This window comes from Mustela lutreola, chromosome 10 (genome assembly GCF_030435805.1).
Source record: "Mustela lutreola isolate mMusLut2 chromosome 10, mMusLut2.pri, whole genome shotgun sequence".
In the NCBI taxonomy this organism is placed as follows: domain Eukaryota; kingdom Metazoa; phylum Chordata; class Mammalia; order Carnivora; family Mustelidae; genus Mustela; species Mustela lutreola.
Window position 1 is genome coordinate 33,055,222 of NC_081299.1, and position 19,147 is coordinate 33,074,368.

Sequence of the window (19,147 nt, forward strand, 5' to 3'; positions counted from 1 at the left end):
CATCTCAGGTGGGCCACCCCTCCAATCACCAACCTCTTTTCTCCCTTCTCCACTGAATCTCTTGGAAGGACCCTCCCTACTCTTTCCCATACCCCTCCACCCCCACCAGCGGGATGGAGGTTTCTACCCACGCAGTCCCACCCAGTCAACCTTTGGTCACCACACTGGCAACATCCGGTCTTGGGTGTTGGGCAATAAGGGGCCAGCTGGTCCAGCTCACCTTCTGGGGCTCCAGACAGCACTCCTTCACCCTACTCCCCAACTCCTCTTTTTTTTTTTTTTTTTTAAAGATTTTATTTATTTATTTGACAGAGAGAGATCACAAATAGGCAGAGAGACAGACAGAGAGAGAGATGAGGAGAAGCAGGCTCCCTGCTGAGCAGAGAGCCCCATGCGGGACTCGATCCCAGGCCCCTGGGATCATGACCTGAGCCGAAGGCAGAGGCCCAACCCACTGAGCCACCCAGGCGACCCCCAACTCCTCTTTTTATCCCAGTCTCTCTAGGGCATCCCCCTCTCCTGCTGTCTGAATACCGGTGACCAGCTCCTAGTTTTTCTCCAGCGGATTACCCGCGTGAGGAACAGACCCCCACGTCCAAATGTTTCCTGTGCATCTCCAGCTGTGTCTCACTGCACCTCAGTTCTGGCATGTCCCTCTCGTACCTCTCGGTCCCTCCCATACCGGCTCCCCCGCCAGAAACCCAGAAGCCACTTTCAAACCCTACTCTTGTCCTCACACTGAACTGATGACCAAATCCTGCCCACTCTTCCTGTTCGGTGTTTGTTTTCCTATCCCCACTTACTCGGAACCGCTGTCTCGCAATTTCCCTATCTCTCATTTCCCATTCTCAGACCCTCCCACTGCCCAGATGCCCTGACTCCTCGCCCTCAAATGCAAATCTGATTCTATTTGTCCTCTTCAATGAGGCCCTATTGTTCTCACTCTAGTCCATACTCCTAGCTTGGCCCACGCCTTGGTGCCCACGGGCCTGTCCTGCTGGCGCCGGGCCATGCCACACCAGTGCGTGACTCTGTGGGTGAAATCGACCCACGAAACCCTTTGTAAGTAAGTCAGGCCTGGGCTTCCCGTGGTGGCCTCCCCAGACTTCTTTCTCCTCCCTTTCACCCTAACCTGGACTGTCTGTCTCCTCTGCCTACCCAGCCCTGTTCCACTTCTGGAAAACGCTACTATCCTGATCTCAGAGTCCTCGTCCTGTCATTAACTCACTAGGTGTTCACAGTCCAGACTGTCACTTAACCCAGGAGCTCCCAACTCTGGCCACACGTGAGCATCGCTGGGGCGCGTTAAACATAAAATGGCCAAACAGCACCCCGGACTGAACACATCAGGATAGGAAGTGTCCAGGGGGCTCCTAAGGGGCAATCAGGAGCCCCCAAGGGGCAATCAACTGCAGAACTCAGCCATCCTCTTAAGACTGTGCAGAATTTCCATCTGTGCGGTTCCCAGATGGAGCCAGCTCCGACAAGAGCTGTTCAGAACACTTAGCTAAAGCAGGACCTGGGGCTGTTCCAAGCATGGGCGCCATTTCAGACAAGTCTGGAAAAGTCCTGTTACCTCTGCTGCAGCTGAGCATGACTCAGCAGGCCAGGCCTTCCTGGTAACCCGCTCCCGGGCATCAGGCGTGGCCCCCCAGAGCCACCCTCTGCCTACTGGGAGGAAGACCAGCTCTGACTCCTGACAGTGCCCAGTGCCCCTGAACTGGCTGCTGGTCCTTGGGAGCTGGCCGCACTCACTTTCCAGCCTCACCCTCTGGAGGGCAGAATATGGCCCTGGCAGGACTGTCCACTCTCATTTCGTCCTCCCCAGGAAGGTACAGAGTTTTCAACTGATGAGGAAGCTGGTCAGGGAGACAGCCTGAGATTATGGAAACCGTCTGGCTTCTGAATCTACCATTCACTAGCTATGTGTGGAGCCTGCTGGTTATTTCATCTGCCCAGGGCCTCAGTCTTTGTGTCTCTAAAATGGAACTTAACCTCATTAACATGTGCAAAAAGGCTGGTATAGAGAAGGGACGCCTAAAGGTGGTTTCCTTTCTGCCCCTTGACCCCTCTCCTCTTCTCTCCTCCCTAAAGCAAGTGTGCTGAGCTAGAGATGGTCGAGGGGTTCCTTCCCGGGCCTGATATCCAAGGAACAAGTGAGGACAGATCTGGGATGTGCTGCAGGGAGAAGCAAGAAGCACAGACCCCTCCTCCCTATGGTTCCCTAGGGCAAGACATCATTTTTACGTGGACAGGGGGCCTCCAGGGGAAGGCTATTTCCAAGTGGAATAGGCGGCCTTTACAAGGGAGGGTGTGGTTTGTGGACAGGTATGAGCACAGGCTTGGGGACCACCCGGTCAGGAAGGATCCAAGGCAGACTGGGCTTGGACACCAGCTCCACCCCTGCCTCGCTGGGTGATGCAGGGCAGGTTTCTTTCTCTGGCCACTCCCCCCACCTGCAGGACGGGAGCAGTGATTGTCGCCTGCCTGCTGGCCCACCGGCCCGCCTGCCTGCCTGGGCAAACTGAGCAGCAAGGGAGATAAGCACCACCAAGCCCTCTGGAACCCCAGAGTGTCACATAAATGCAGCATCATTGTATCACACGTTGCTCTGATGATTACGAGTGTCTGTGCTGGGTAGGAGGCTGGTCAAGATGACAAGCCTCCACGATTTTTGCAGCTCCAGGATTCCAAGGCCAAAATCAAGAATTTTTGACCTGTTCAGGGCCAGACAATTGGCTGGTGGGATCAGATGGTGAACTGATGTAAATGACTGGCACCTGAGAGGCAGGGGGAGCCTGTGGGGTGTGCGGTGCCCAGCAGAGCAGGCTGGCGTTGATAAGCCTGGGAAGGCATAGCACTCACCTTCTGCGGGGCATTGATGACTCCAGTGTTGTAGCCAAACTGTAGGGAGCCGAGCACTGCCCCTCCCACGGCCAACATGAGACGGCCCGTCAGCTTCTGCAGAGAAAAGAAGACCCACACTGTTACAGGCATGTCTGGGCCCAGGTTACTCCAGGGCACAGGCGGGCAGGTTCCCGTGTTCAGATATCTGGCTTGGCTCCTGGCACCACACCAGTCCTTCTCCCAGGAAACTCAGCCACTTCCTGACCTCGGATGCCTGAACCAGCCCCGCAAACTTCTAGACACTAGGCTGGCCAGACTCTTTCCTTGGGGGAGAGGGGAAGTCGGGTCTTCTCCCTCTGTAGCCAGGTCTTGGCTCTCTCTCTGGAGTCTCATTCCTCTGGTGGAACCATGACCTGCCCAGGTCCAGGGGGCTCCAGACTCTGTTTGGGAGGCCCAGTAATCAACTCCCCTATGCAAGGGGGGGGGGGGTAGATTACATGGGAGGAACAGCATACAGTGTAAGCACCCTGACTTTGGGCCAGAAAGTGCTGGCTTCTGGTTCCAGCTGACCGGAGTCCCAGCAGGCTGCCACCCTTCCCTAGTCCCGTCCGGACCCCCATTTGCTTGTGTACAAGGCAGGGGGAATCATGCTTGGCAGCATTGGAGATGTGGTCTTGCCCTCCCTTTCCCTCCATTCACAGAGCAGGAAACTGAGTCCTGAGAGGCAGAGACAGATTACGCAGGGGTCTGCGGAGAGTCAGGCTGGAGCTCAGGGCTCCTGACTCCCCACCTTGTGCCTCTCATGGCAACCATCCGCAGAGCATGGGCTTCCCAGGGTTATGTGGACACAGATGACGTAACAGGCAGGAATGTGCTTTGGAAAAGTACATGACACCAGGCAAGTAAGAGTGTCGGGCCAAGGTGTTTCAAGGGGCAAAGGGTTGGGGGGAAGAAAAGCATGGAGGGTCTCTGTCCCCCCCGCAGCCTGGGGCATGAAGGCCCCAGACAGGAGAGCCCTGGGTGAACAAGGTGCCATACCCTTGGGACTCGATTTCCCAACAGAACCCAGAAACAGCCCCGTCTTCAAGATCCTCACAGACAGCACTGGGTTTATGGCTGCTCAGACCGGTTCCTCTAGCATGGTCTTTTCACCCTCTAGAAGCTGTCAGGCCAACAAGCGCAAAAGCCAAGGTTCCCACATCAGAGGTGGAGAGAGGGAGACTTCGTTAGTTAGCCTGAGCGCTCAGGCGGAGTCCGTTCTTCAGCAGGTGAGTGCTGGGACTGTCCTGGACATTCATCCTGGGCCGGGGCTCTCCTCACAGGGGACTGCAGGCCTTCCAAAGTCTCCCTTCCCTTAGCTCCCCAGGGAGCCTCCAGACCCAGGGCTGTGGGCCCTGTGTGTGTGGGGAGCATCTGACCGATGTGCTCTGTGGGCCCCAGCCAAGCTAACTCATCATCGGGTGGCCGCTGGGATAAAGGCAGAGGCGGTCACAAGGCACTGAGCGTGGACCGAGGAGGGCTGGAGAGCCGCTGTTGAAGGCCTCCATGTGAGGGCTCCCTGCCTGTGGTGAGTCACGTGTGAACTTGGGGTTTTCCACACAGAGTAGAGTATTAGTGGTGTGCCAGAGAGAGATTTCTCTAATTCACGTTAGAATAAATGTAAATATGATTTAATAAAATATGGCACAGCTGTATCATAGAATACAGTGGGGAAAAAAAGAAAGTTCTCTAGGGGCGCCTGGGTGGCTCAGATGGTTGGGTGTCTGCCTCCAGCTTAGGTCATGATCTCCAGGTCCTAGGATCGAGCCCCACATCAGGCTTCCAGCTCATCAAGGACTCTGCCTCTCCCTGCCATCTCTCAGATAAATTTAAAAAACAAAAACAAGGGGCACCTGGGTGGCTCAGTGGGTTAAAGCCTCTGCCTTCAGCTCAGGTCATGATCCCAGGGTCCTGGGATCGAGCCCCACGTCGGGCTCTCTGCTCCGCAGGGAACCTGCTTTCTCCCCTCTCTCTGCCTGCCTCTCTGCCTACTTGTGATTTCTCTCTCTGTGACAAATAAATATTAAAAAACAAAAACAAAAACAAAAAAAAACCTTAAAAGAAAAAAAACAAACCCAGAAAGCTCTTTACTTATTGATTTGGGACACTTCCCAAGCTATATTAAGGGAAAAGCTAGCTTCCTAGCAATGTGTGTTGCATGCTGTGTGTGATATGAAAAGAAGAAGAAATGGCTGAGGACGGGAGGGGAGGCAGAACACACCCCATCTATCTACCTACTTAAAACAACACATAAGAAAGGTAACGCTGTACCCTGGGATCTGGATGGCAGAGGCTAGGTGGTGTAAAGGTTTCACTTTACACCTTTTTGCATGCTTTTTAACTTTGAACCATGTGACTGTATCACCTACTCGGAAGAATTTACTTATAAACCCCTTGGTTTCCTATTACTTAGAACAAAGCATTTAAATAAAAATGAACAGCACACAGATGACGTTGTGAACCGCAATACAGATGACCTGTGATCAGGAAATGAACAGCACAGCAGAGCTGTGAGCGCTAAGTTGTCTTATCACAGACCCCGTTTTCAATCTGGCTCGATGTCCTAGGGGTGTGTGCGACTCTGAAGTTACTCTTGTGGCCCCCCCACCCCGTTGAGCAGCTGTGGCCTCTGACAATGGGGGCTACTAGGAGCCAAGGACAGACATCTGGGCTAGAACTGCCATGGGCAGGTCAAGGTCAAATTCTGCTTTAAAGAAAACCTGCCTGCCTACCCACTCCTGGTTATAGCCACAGCCACCCCAGCAGGCTGCTGCACTAGGACTCAGGCATGCTCAGTGACCCATGCTCCAGGCCCTGGATGACACAGACCCCAGTCCCAGCATCAAGGTATTTTGCCTGGGACAATCGAAGACAGGTTTGTAGGTGGTGACATTGAAGTTGGCCATGAAGGACATACTGAGTCTGCCAAGTGGGGAAGCAGTGGCAAGACTGCATTCCAGGTAGCCAGAACAGTCTGTGCAGGGGGAAGAAGAGGGGCCTGATTCTGCCGGATTAAACAGGCAGTGCTCAGTGTGGCCGGATGCTAGGCGCAGCGGAGGAGATGTTGCGTCCCTTTCCCGCAGGGAGGCACACCCCCACCACACCCAGGGGGATCTGGGATCAGGGCTGTACTGAGATCAGGAGACCCAGGCGGGAAAGCAGAGAAGGGCTTCTCTTCACTTCGGAGTTGGGACACATGGAGACCTCTGGGCTCAGGTTCCTCACAGAGGAGAATGGGGGATCCAAGTTCCTTCCCTAAAGACTTGCTGTCAAGTTCAGTATCCGTGGCCATTAGGGAACCTGGCAGGGTTCACCTGACAAGCATGTGCTGCACCCGGGAAGCATGGGAAGCCACTCTCCATTGGGCCACCACAGCACCACCTGCCCCCACCTGCTCTGTGGCTCATCTAGGTGCCACAATGAAATCCATTCATTCCACACCTTTAATTTAGGGGTCAGGCTGACGAACTACTTGGTGGCGACTTGGAGAAGGGGAACAAACCCACAGCTGTGGCTTTCTTGTGAAGCCTTCTTTTTTTTTTTTTTTTTTTTTTTTTATTTATTTTATTTATTTATTTATTTATTTATTTGACAGAGAGAGATCACAAGTAGGCAGAGAGGCAGGCAGAAAGAGAGAGAGAGAGAGAGAGAGAGAGAGAGAGGAGGAAGCAGGATCCCTGCTGAGCAGAGAGCCCGACGTGGGGCTCGATCCCAGGACCCTGAGATCATGACCTGAGCCGAAGGCAGCGGCTTAACCCACTGAGCCACCCAGGCGCCCCTTGTGAAGCCTTCTTTAGGAGTTGGAAGCGTAATGTGGAATCTGGAATCTAGAATCTGTGACCCCCAGGAGCCCACCCTGGTCACCCATCTGGGACTACCCTGCGGCTGAGGCTACCTTAAGAACCTGCCCTCTCACAGGGTGTTGCCCTAGTTGCGTCCCCTGCAATTCACCCACCAGTCTGGGAACTCCCTCCAAGAATGGGGCCTGAATCTTACCCAGCTCTGCAGCCAGAGCGCGCCCAGGGTTGGGCACAGTACAGATCATTCATTCGTAACCACTTCCGAATTTTCCTTTCAGGGTATTTATTTGGCCAGAAAAGTGCTCATCCTTACAGATTTTACCTCGGCCATTTATCAAACCCCAGGTGGGCACTGGAACATCAGCTCTGAGAGGCATGAACAGGCTAACAGTAACTCCCACGGCCTGGGACTTGAGAGGAAAGACCTCAAGTTCAAATTTGGGCTCTCCTAGGAGTGCTACAGGCCTCTCAGTTCAGCACATGCCCAGGCTCAGGGACCAGCAAAGAGGAGGACCTCACACCCCCACCCCCATCAGCCCTATCCCAATGTAAGGGTCCTGATGCAGGGTCAGCCTGGGGACTTCTCCTCCCACACACTGGGATGCCAGATGGCACACTGGCCATGCTGTGTAACTTGCTAAGCACTGTGGCCTTTTGACCCTTGCCCAGGTGCCTTCCTCAGCACCGTGCTCCAGCCCTGGGCTTGGCCGGCAGCAGGCCCTTAGTCAATATTGGCAGAGGGAGGGCTTTCCCTGCAGGAGCAGGGTCCCGTGCTGGCTGGATCCAGACGCTGCTCCCATCCCATCCTCCTCCCACAGCTCCTCGAGCGGTTTCCTGACAGGCGCGGAAGCACAGGACATAGTCTTTCCAGCAGCTGGGTCCCCAAGTTCTAAGGAGGACAGGAGGGGGTGAGGCAGGGGAGTATGAAATCCATAACAGCTCCCCTTTTTTATTTATAAAAATAATAAATTTTTATTTATTATTTGTTTTTATTTTTATTTTATTTTATATTTCCCCCCAAGATTGCATTTGAACAAAATTCTGGGCATTAAAATAGAAAGAGGCCCCCCTAACTGCAGAATTGCTATTCACAGTCTCCTGTGACAGATGGGGAGCCTAAGGTCAGAGGGCAGACTCCCAGGATCCTCAGCAAACAAAAGCCAGGGCTGGGCCTTGAGTTCTTTGGATTCCTTGACTAGAAATTTACCCTCTGGCCCCTTCTATCCTGCCAACTCTTTTCAAAAAGAAGAGGGATGGGTCCCCCTTCCAAAGCCTAACCTGCTGGTGACCTCAGGCAACTCCTCTGGAGGCCATCCCCTCGGGCTTTCCAGTGAGGTCAGGACTTCTGCATGCATGGCTGGGCCTCCCCTGCACCCCGCAGTGGCCCTGGGGGCAGAAGGCACTCCTTTAGTCTTGCAAGCAGAGAGGAGAGGAGGGAGCTGCTGCCTTTATCAGCACCCACCGCCCCAGCAAGGCACCCGGCCCCATGCCAGCAGCTGCTAGTGCACCCCAATTCAGCTACCGTGGATACGCTATGGGAGAGAGGCTGTCCCACCTCACAGATGAGAAAAGGGGGTGTTGTGAGAGGGGAAAGCAGATAACCAGAAGGTCCCCGGCCTCTGTGATGCCTCCAGCAGGAGGTCTCTGAGGCCAAATCCCATGCCCTTCCTGCTCATGTCCTCCCCCTTGCTTCCGGGCACCGGCCCTGAAGGAAACAAGGTTCCTACCTGGTACTTTCTATGTAGGTCAACTTCTATTCTAGCGACTTTTGGGGCCTTGCCCAGTCTGTGCCAGGACAGCCCAGGCCAAAGCTCAGAAACCTCTGGCCACTTGACTGGATCTTGCTCTAAGCCAAGGTTGGCAAACTAGGGTCTGTTGGCCAAACCCAGCCTGCCAGCTAAGAACGGAGCTTCCATTTGTAAGTGGCTGGAAAAGAAAAAAAAAATGACTAATATTTTGTGACACATAAAAATGATATCAAACTCCAATTTCAGTAACCACAAATAAACATATTACTGGAACACAGTCACACTCATTCATTTATAGATTGTTTACAGCTGCTTCTGCACGACAATGACCCAAGGGCATCACAGAGCAGAAAAAGTTTGTCAGCTCCTGCTGGAAGCCCTAGGTCCTTGGAACTGCTCTGTGTTGGGGAGCCTGGGTGGCTCAGTCAGTTAAGCGTCTGCCTTCAGCTCAGGCCACGGTCATGATCTTGGGGTCCCTGGGGTCTACTCCCCCCATCAGGGTCCCTGCTCCCAGGGTGAGGGGCAGGGAGCCTGCTTTCTCCCTCTCCCTCTGCTTGTGTTCTCTCTCACATACATAAAACCTTTAAAAAAAAAAGAGAGAGAGATAGAGAGAGAAAGAGAAAGAGAACTGCTCTGTGCAAACCTAGACCATGTGCACAGGATTTTCAAAGCCTTCCAGGTAAAACCAAATCATCCTCTCTAAACAACCCAAAGGTATCTGTCCTAAAACAAAACCTACGTCGCTCCCGGGGCTGTGTACCAGCCATCTGGAAAAGCCGATACCCATCCAAAGGGTGAGATGGGCACCAATTCAACCCTGATGAAATTCACTGGGTCAGACCTTGAGAATATGCAGAGGTCCCTGTCCGTGGACAAGTTTAAGTCCCAGCTCCCCCTACTAGGTTGACCCGAGAAAGCCCACTCCCTCCAGACCAGACCTCTTTTTCTCCAGAAGAGAGCTTTCCTAATAAGCCGTTACTCCGGAATTCTTGTTCCCAAAGCTATTCTAGCCAATGTGCATTCAGCACTAAACCAAACCAACCCCCTGCCTCCTTGAAACTTGGTATTTCAGTTAGGGGTGGGAGGGCAGAAAATAAAACCTCAACTACATCAGGTGGCACATGATATGAAGAAGGAAAGTGATGCGGGTGCCAAAGCTTCGTAATGGTGGGACACGCCTATAATGGAATATTATGCAGCTGCTGGAAAGAACGCAACACATCTGTATGTCCTTGATAGGAAGTGCGTGCCAGGACCGACTGTTAAGGAAAAAAGCAAGCGGAAAAACAAGGTGTCAGATGTACATTTTGTGGAAGGAAGCGGGAGAAAATGAACTTGTAGAGATGATACTTGCATGTATGGGCAGAGCAAAAACATCTGTAGATACTGACGTCTCAGGGATGGTGGGCAAACAGAAGGGGCTATGCAGGGCACACAGAACTATGTAGAAAGTGTGATCCACTTACAGGCATGCAAACACACGTGCCCAAAAAGTCGTCTGTGAGGAGAAACACCAAACAAACCATTACAACCAGGAGAAGATGTTTACTCTTTTTCCTTGTATGCTTCTCTATCATTGACTCCATCATTTCTGTATTTTTTTCCTAAGATTTTGTTAACTTATTTGACAGAGAGAGAGAGAAAAAAACACACGCTGGGGAAATGGCAGAGGGAGAAGCAGACTCTCCATCAGATGTGGGGCTCGATCCCAGAGCCCTGGGATCATGACCTGTGCCCGAAGGCAGATGCTTAACTGACTGAGCCACCCAGACGCCTCTCTGTTTCTGTCATTTTCAAAGAATCTATGACCTGACCCAGAGAAGTAGATATTATCCCCACCGCAGTTGAGGAAACAGGTTCCAACAGAAGGTGTGGCTTCCCTGAGGTCAAATGGCAGAGCTGTTTCAGTCCGCTCCCTTTCCTGCCGGCTCGCACATACCAGTGGGAGGCCAGCTCTGGGACAGGCAGTCTGGGGACACGTCCTGTCCAGCAGAGGCCTCAGTGGCCGAAGGTTCCGTAAGCTGGATCTGGCAAGAGGTCTCTCCCCTTCCAGGGTGCCGAGGCCCTGAAGAAGCCAAAGCCAGCAAGGGGTGGGTGCCGAGGTCTTAGAGAGGGTGAACCGAGCCCTGATCGTGCCCTGAGTTCAAGGCCTGGGCGCCTGGCTCAGTTCCTATAAAACCCCACGGTTTATGCTTTAGTTACTGCCTCCCTAGCCTGGTGGCTGGACGGCAGAGCCTCCGGCTCCGCTCTGCCCCTCCCATGGAGGGAGGTAACAATCAGAGGTTTGTTTTGGTGACCAGGCCTGGGCCTGCCAGCCTGATCACAGCCTCTCTGTGAGGCCACGAGGCCAACCAGGAGCCTTCTCAGCCTCCACCATCCGGGGGAGGCCAGTTACCGAACTGAGTGGCTTTGTCACCTGTGCGCCCAGGAGTAAGGCGGGGGAAGGGTGAGGCTGCAGGTCCCAAGCCAATGTTGCACACTTCCCCCTTTGTTCTAGGCCTCCCCAGCTCTGCCAGCCCCGGGGGAGGGGGAACTGGATGCCTTGTACCCTCAGAGCCAGGGAGGCACTCTAGGCCCTGACACCCCGTGACCAGGAGGCACTGGGTAGAGCTGAGCTCCCTGAAGTCACAAGCTGATTATGGGGGATTTGGGACTGACCCAGTACTGTGGCAAGCAGGGCTGGGTCCCCAACAGGCTCAGCGTGGGACAAGGATCCCAATGGAGATGTTTACACTGTCTGTGCACCCAAAATGGCCATGCAAAGGGTCTTCCCACCTAAACAGCCACCACCTTGAGTTGGGGAACAGGGCCAGTCTCATCATACCGGCTATGGGGTAGCAGGTTTCCAGCTCCATGGCTCTGAAGAGAGTCACTTGCCCAAGGTCATACTTTCCTGAGGACATGTTTTGCTTGCATTCACAGAAGGATTTCGGTTGTCGAGTTATGTCTAATCCCACTTTTTGACTCTGACTGCACCAGAAGGAGCTTGGAGGTCCTGGAGGATAGAATTCCTATTGCTCTGGGGTGAGTGGAGGGGCGCACACTGGGCAGGGCCAGGGAAAAAAATCCTTTTTTTTTTTTCTTTAACTACTCAGGAATATCTCCAATTCTTTGTGACAGCCTTTTCTTAGACAAATGTCTTTCCTTCATGGGCCCCAGTTTCCCCCATCTGTCAAATGGAGGGCTGGGCTGTGCACTGGAAAGTTCCTTCCGGCTCTTTCCCTGATGCTCTTAGGCCATCCCAGAGAGCCTGGAAGCATGTTCTGCAGTAGGAGGTTCGGTGTGTGACCTTGGGAAAGTCATTTTTCATTGGGCAGTGATGTCACTGCGGCCCGTATCTCCCTCAGAGGGGAGGGCAGGGCAGCGACATTAGCTGACCCAGCTCTGGGCCCCACACTCCCACCCAGGTGCCAGTCCCCCAAACTGGCTTCCCAACAAACCCCTGCTACAGAAGAACTGGCCGGTGGGATCTTTAATGATTGACTCAACCGACCGACACTCATTGCCCGGGAAGATTCCCGGCAAAAGCTCCCACTGTCAGAATGTCAAACTTCTGGATGGAGGCCACAACCCAGGTACAGTCACCTGAGACCCAGGTAAGTGCAATGGATCTCAGGAGTCCAGGGAAGCAAGGAACATTTATGGAACCTCTATGGGGAAAGAAACGTTCTTTCTAAAATCTTAGACTCTAATAATGAAAATGACATCACCCTGCCGACGAGGCAACTGAACTAAACTGGAATTCAAAACCACATACACAGGACTTTAAAATTAAAAAAGTCTATGCTCTTCATACCACTGAGGGGCTGAGGAGCCCTGCAGATCTCTGATTTCTCCTTTATCTGGAAGACAGAGAAGGCAGAGGCCCAGGAGAGGCCCCAGGCGCCACAAGGGACTAGCCAGGAATTCTTCGTAATGGGTGAGAGGTCCTAGCGCGGGGCTCAGGGATCACCTAGCCAACTGCCCAGGAGGGGGCATGAGTGAACCTCTGGCTGAGAGGGGAGGCATTCAACCTGTCTCCCACTTCCTACTCAGTTAAACTCAGCACAATGCATAGAGAGGACACCAATGTGCAAAGGACAGACAGAATACAGCAAAATCGTTTGGGTCTATTCTCAGTGCCTAAGAGATGAAGGGGAACACAGCAGAAAAAAACATCAGGGGCACCTGGCTGGCTCAGTTGGTAGAACGTACAACTCTTGATCTTGGTGTTGAGATTCCTTTTTTTTTTTTTAAAAGGAGAGAAAGAATTTCAGAGTCAGACACACCTGACTGAAAGACCTCAGGCAATGGACAAACCCTCTCCAGGCCTTAGTCTAACATCATGCACAAAAGGGCTGTGCTTACTGATCAAATCAGCAGTCTCCAAAAGGTAAGGCTTTATTCTAGAATGTATACTAATGACCCAGAGAGGGTTTCGCAAAAATGAAACAAATTTTTAACCGTTAACTATTATCTGTGTCTTTTTAAATTTCTACGTTAGCAGGCATAAAATCTACTAGCATAAGACTGTATACACATGAATTTGTAAATATAGATAAACCACTGAGAAGGAGGTGCTCCAAAGTAATTTACTGATGGGCAGACAGTCCTAAGTCTGGAAGGTATTGCATGAAAACACCCACTGGCTACAGCATTTAGAACCAGCTCCTACGTATAAGGACAGCCTTTGAGTTTAGGCAAAATCTCCCGTTGGCCCAAAATTCAAGAAAGGGTGTGGTGAAAGAGGTCAGCGGAGACTGAAAGCCCTTTTGGATTGGCCTGGGTTCAAATCCAGCTCCACCACTGACTAGCTGTGTGATTTTGCAAAAGTTACCGCTCGTCTCTGAGCTCCAGACCTACGAGGGTCAGTAACACAGTGGCATTTCCCAACAGGACAGTTCTTACTTTTGAAGAAGTAAAAAGGAAAAAGAAAAAGGGGGGGGGAAAAGGTGATTCTCTTTTACAGAGAAACTGAGGCCCAGAGAGGTGAAGTGGGCTGTCAGAGCATCGAGATAAAACAGCAAAGGTCTCAAGGCCTTCCCACTCGCCAAAATCACTTGATTTATTTTTGTTTTGTCATATCCACATGCCAGGACAGCGACTGATGGCTGACGGCTGACTGCTGGGTTTGCGGCTCAGGGTCTCACCTAAAGCCCAAGGGCAAGCGTGGGTGATACAAGTTCCGTGGATTCAACAGGTATGTAAGGACCGAGGACAGCCAGACGTCGGGCAGGCGCCACTATGGCCAGACAAGACCCCGTTCAGTCCCACTGGACATCTCCACGGCCCAAAGGAAGGGCAGTGCAGACGGAGTTCAGTCCTATCCCCTCATTCCACGTTTTAAAAAGGAGGGGGGGGGGAACCCTTGTGCCTCCCCTGCCAAAGAGCTGGGAAAATTCGGGGAGGGAGCGCTTCAAAGAAAAAAGTCACTTTAAAATATTCGTCGCGAGGGGAAAGGGAGGGTAAGAAAGAAACAATGCCCTGCACACAGGAGGGGATCGACAAATATTTGTTGAAAAGGAACCGTTCTGGAAGTCACAAAGATCCCCTGCAGGACGAGTCTCTCTACGAGACGAAGAAAGAGATCCCTATCTGGGCAGTTGTTTGTCCCCAGGGGAAGAGGCCACATCTAGAGCACGGAGTGTCCCCCGGACCCCAGGACCCGGACCCCGGCGTGCGCTCCCCTCCAGATCTGCTCTGGCTTGGGGCTCCTTCCCGGCCCGGCCCACCCCCCACCGGCCCCGGGCTCGCGGCGGCGGCCCCCCGGGAGCTCCCTCGGCCCAGCCCCGCCCCAGCAGGGAACGTGCCATCTCGGAGCACCTCTCCCCGGTACTTGGCAAAGCTTTGGGGCCTGCACTACGAGGCAAGAAGGGCCTCAGAGGCCGGCTTTCCGTCTCCGCCCCGGAGCCGGGCATCCTGGAGTTGGAGCCCCCGCCTGAAACAAGTGCCCTACGCCTCGGAGCCTCGGAGCCCTGCCGCGGGAGACCGCGGGAGGCCGCGTCTAGCGCCAAACAGCAGGCCGCGCGCGTAGTGCTGCCCCCGGGAGAAGCGCGCAGCGGCTCGGAGCCCGCCGAGTGGGGGCGGGTCCCGCCGCCTCCGCGCGCCGCCGCCTCCGCGCGCCGAGGCCGGGGCCGGGCCGGGGGCTCGGCCCGCTCAGCCAATGGGCGCCGCGCTCGAGCCCCCTCCCCCGCCCCGGGAGGAGTCGGCGCGGGGCCTCCGCCGGGGAGAGCGTGAGCGACGTGCAGCGCCTGGGCCCTGGGTGCCCCAGCCCCGCCGGGCCGCGTGGACGGCGCGGCACCCCCGGAAGGAAGCCAGATACCGGTGCGGGCGCCAACTACGCACGCGGCGCCCTTGCGCTCGCCACATCCCGAGCCCATCCACACCCGCGCCCCCAGCCTTGCCAGAGCGCGGCGCTACAGGCCGGCGCCGAGGGAGGCTCAGAGAGGCGCGGCGCCCGCCCCGGGCGCACAGCGCGGCGGGGCGGCGAGGGAGCTCGAGCCGGCGGAGGGTCGGAGGAGTCCGCGCCTTTGTTCCGGGCGGGGAGGGCCGGCGGGCGCGCGACTCACCTTGCTGCTGGGCTCCATGGCCGCGCTGCGCCGGAGGCTCTGGCAGCGCCGGGTGCGCGGGCGGGGACGGGCGGACTGGCGGCGCGGCGCGCTCCGGCTCGGGCTCCTGCTCCGCTTCGGAGACTCCGACTGCGACTCTGACTTCGGTCCTTTGGCCTCCTGCTCCCTGGCGAGCTCGCTCCCAAGCCCCGCGGCCCACGAGCTCCGCGCTAGCCCGGGCTACCTCTAGCTTCTCGCCTTGAGCCCGCGGCGGTAGAGTTTATAGGACCCCAGCCATTGGCTGGCGATGCGGTGTGTGTCGGGGGGGTCGTATGGGCAGAGCTTGAGGGCGGGGCCTGGGGCACGTCCGGGGCGGGGCTCGGCGGGGAGGGGGTTCGGGGGAGGGGGGCTGGAGGGCACCCTGCCGGCTCTGCGCTCAGGCTGAGGGGTCTCTCTCTCCCCGCTGCCTGTGCCCCGAGTCCGGGGAAGCGCGCTCGCTGTGTGACGCTAAGCCAGTGTGCACACCTCTCTGAGCCTCAGCGACCTCTAGCAAAATGGTGGAGCTGTACAGCGAATTGGGACCGGCGTAGGATAGCGCTTTAGAGCGAGGACTCTGGAGTCCTCACTGCGCCACTGGATAACTTCGGCAAACTAAAGATAATAATAGTACCATCTCATAGGTTTGTTATGAAGAGTAAGTTAGTGAAAATTTATGAAGTGTTTAGAACAGCGTCTGCTTCGTGGGAAGTGGTACTGGAGTATTTGTGACTACAGTGACTACAAACTACAGGAGGTCTCCTTGGGAGATTTTCTCCTAACCCACCTCCACCCCCGACATTCCTGCTTGCAAGCCAAGCCTTGCTTTTAGCACAGTCTGGGCCCGCTGCCGGAAAATCCATACCCACCTCTTCTCTGGGCTTTCCTATCACCTTTGTGAACTCTCCTCTACTCCTGACCGTACATGTGAACCTGTGGCGACAGGTGAGTGTGAAAAATATGAACGGCAAGAACACAGGAGTCCTTGGGTTTGGAGCCAGCTCTGTTGTATACCAGTCCGAGCACGAGTCTAGGCGACGCGCTGGCCTCTGAGCCTCCGCCTTACTACGGGTAAAGCGGAATGAATACCACCTCCAGGCTCATGTGCTGTCGTGAGAGATATAATTTCCAGATAAGTCCATGAAGTACTCAGCACCTGCTGACACACAGCGAGTCCTTTTTTAGGGGCAGTGGTATCATTTCAGCCTTATTTCCTCTTCTAAACCGGTGTCTTTCTTAAGACAGCGAAGGGAAAGACACCCCCCCCCCCACCAGTGCACAGTCCTGAGGTGAGGCCAAGTGTCCCTTTCCCTGTGGAAAGGGACAAGGAGGGGTTACTTTGGCTGGAAAGGAGGAGGCTGAGCTGACCACGTGATGCCTGGACTCCTCTGTCCGGGCTGTGTGTCCAGTGCTGCTAAGGGGGCACCCTAGCTGGGCATGGAGCAGTCCACAGAACGAGAAGCAGGCCCCTTCCCAGAATATCTCTGCCTGCAGCTTCTGTTCCTATGGTCTCCCTGCGGCTCAGCCTGCAAAGCCTGGGGCTTCCTCCTGTGCCCCACATACCAGAGGCCACCAATTCCTGCTGCTTTCACTCTCTCTACCACCTACTTCATCCTCCCTCCCTTCCTCCCTGCTGTTTGCTGTGCCTCCACTCCTCTGGTCTCACCTCCTCTAGTCCTGATGGACACCCTTGGGCTCCTACGGCTGATGCTGCCCGAGAGGCTATAGGCCCTCGCTTAGTTTACAAGCTCTGGGCCTCACCTCTGCCACCCGCAGTTTCTTCATCTCTTGGCCTTTGCTCGGGTTGTTACCTCTGCCTGACTCCCTCCAGTCCCGCCTCAGTGCTTCTGATGGCACAGAGTACCTCTGCAGTGGGGCTTCCAGAAAGTGTCCCAGAGTCTCCCAAGACAGAATCTTCCCCTTCGGTGTTTTCTTCATGCGCTGCTGGTCCTGTCTGTCTGCCCCCAGATGGAGGATGGCATCTGTGGTGGAGACACATGCGGAAAGCGTGAAGGCAGGCAGTAATGAACGATCAGATGAGTAGCCTACATGCCTGTTTCCTGCCAAAGCATGCAGTCTTTCCTTAAGTACCTTTTTGGTTTGGTCACTTCCCGGCTCAAGGTCTCCATAGCTCTGTTTCCAAGCACACCCAGTCTGTTGTGTGTGTCTTTTCCCAGCTGTGGGTATGTCTCACTCTGCCCCTGGGTCACACTCACCACCAGGCTCCCTTTCCTTCTCCAGGCCAGCCCCGGGTGGGTTGCTTCCCTGGGATCAGGGGCATGTGAGACTGTTGCTAGCCTTATGGAGCCCCCAAACTGAAAAGGACACAGGAGGGGAAATGGACAGCAGTAATACAGGGATAAGAATGTGTACTGGAGGAGAACTCGTACCACAGGGGAAGGACAGGGGATAGAGAGAGCTTTAGGGAAGGGAGGGGGCATGCTGAGCAGGGTTTAGAAGGCTAAATATGAGTTCACCAGGTAGATTGTAAGGAAGGCCATTCTTGGCAGAGGGAAGAACATGCATAGAGACAGCAGGCAGAGAGAAATTGCTGAAAGGAAGACAGACTCTAGACCACACCCAGAGACTAAGGGCAGTCTCCCGGATTCAGACTCAGGAGTCCCAGCTCTGCAACTGGCCTACCAATCATCACTGAGCAAATCCCTTCTCTCTGAACTTCAAGATTCATATCTATAAAATGGGTATAACAGTTCCCTCCTGGATCAGCCTGAGAAAAAATGGATATGTATAAAAGTTTATCGAAATAAACAGTCCTGGGGCACCTGGGTGGCTCAGTGGGTTAAAGCCTCTGCCTTAGGCTCAGGTCATGATCCCAGAGTCCTGGAGTCGAGCCCCCGTATTGGGTTCTCTGCTCAGCAGGGAGCCTGCTTCCTCCTCTCTCTGCCTACTTGTGATCTCTGTCTGTCAAATAAATAAATAAATAAATAATATCTTTAAAAAAAAAAAAAAGAAAGAAAAAGAAAGAAACCGTCCTAATTCATGATGTCGAATCAAATCCCCCTCCTCTGGTCAGGGTAGCACCAGAAGACAAAGCAAGAGCAGCCAGAAAAAGAGCTTTCCTTTTGCCCTACCTCACCATACCTGCCCAGACAGACCCCCATTCTCTGCTTGAAATTCCATTTCTAGGTGTTCTCTCTCTGTAAAAGTTTTATGAGCCCCTAGACGCTACAGTTTCGAGGTAAACTCATGAGAAGCTATTAACACTGGATCAGAGGTTAGACTCTCAGGGGGGCTAGTTTATTTTTGGGGTGGCTGAGTCCTGGAAAACAGAATTTAACTCCAACCGCAGAGGGAACGCCCGAGAAAGTCTAAATGGCATCTGAGCCTGAAAGGTTGGGAGGCAGGAGAGGAGAGACCAGGAGCTAAGAATGCCTAGAGTGGGCCAGGAAGGTGCAGCCTGAGCCCCAAAGCCCCTGTGTCCACTGTGTAGGGAGTTGGGGAAAGAGGATATGAAGTTAGGAGGGATTTGGGCCGAAAAAGCTGAAGAACAGGGGTTATAAAGGCCCTCAATTGCCAGGTTCTAGGATGTGAGACTTTATTCAGTGAGCAGTGGGGAGCCACCGAGGGTTTCTGAGCAGGGGTACGACATGAAGAAATCTCAGCCTCCCCTCAAGCCTCCCCTACCCTGAGGCTTTTAAGAAGGCTGGGAGGAGGCTGTGGAGTCCTAGAGCTGGGCTTGGAGGATCCGAGGGTCCCCCCCTCACTCCCCCCAACCCCTAACTGTGCTCACACTGGCCGCTTTGTTCCCCAGAGGCTGCCTTCAGCCCTGGAAGGAACTCGGACTTTTTCTGGGTTTGATTCCAAGCAGTTCCAGCCCTAGCCAGGGGAGGAAGGGCTCTCGGGGACTGGAGGGGCGGTGCCAGGTGGCCCAGTGACGGCGCTGGGGTGCGTGCCTGAGAGCACGCACGTGGGCTCCGGGGCGCTGTGCTGGGCGGTCCTAGCTGCTCCACGAGTCTGGTGTGAGTAAGGCACCCGGGAAGAGGGTTTTTTGTTTCCTTTTTTTCTTTTTTGCCTTTAAAGGCAAGCATCCCGGAGGGAAAAAAAACAAAACCCTTGCTGAGTCAGCCCTCGCTGCGGATGCGAGAGGGGCTGGCCTGGGTTGGGACGGGGTTGGGACAGGGATGGGGGG

General features: G+C 54.4%; 1 protein-coding gene across 1 annotated transcript in view; it reads right to left on the reverse strand.

Moving 5' to 3' along the window:
- Window positions 1-15,262, reverse strand: part of SLC2A1 (solute carrier family 2 member 1) — a 28,760-nt gene extending 13,498 nt beyond the window's left edge. The window contains exons 1-2 of the mRNA XM_059136473.1: window positions 14,983-15,262; window positions 2,866-2,961 (exon numbers count right to left, since the gene is read on the reverse strand). Of these exons, the coding sequence (XP_058992456.1) occupies window positions 2,866-2,961; window positions 14,983-15,000 (114 nt within the window). The 5' untranslated portion in view covers window positions 15,001-15,262. The remainder of the gene's footprint in view (window positions 1-2,865; window positions 2,962-14,982) is intronic.
- Between the last annotated feature and the right edge of the window lie 3,885 nt (window positions 15,263-19,147).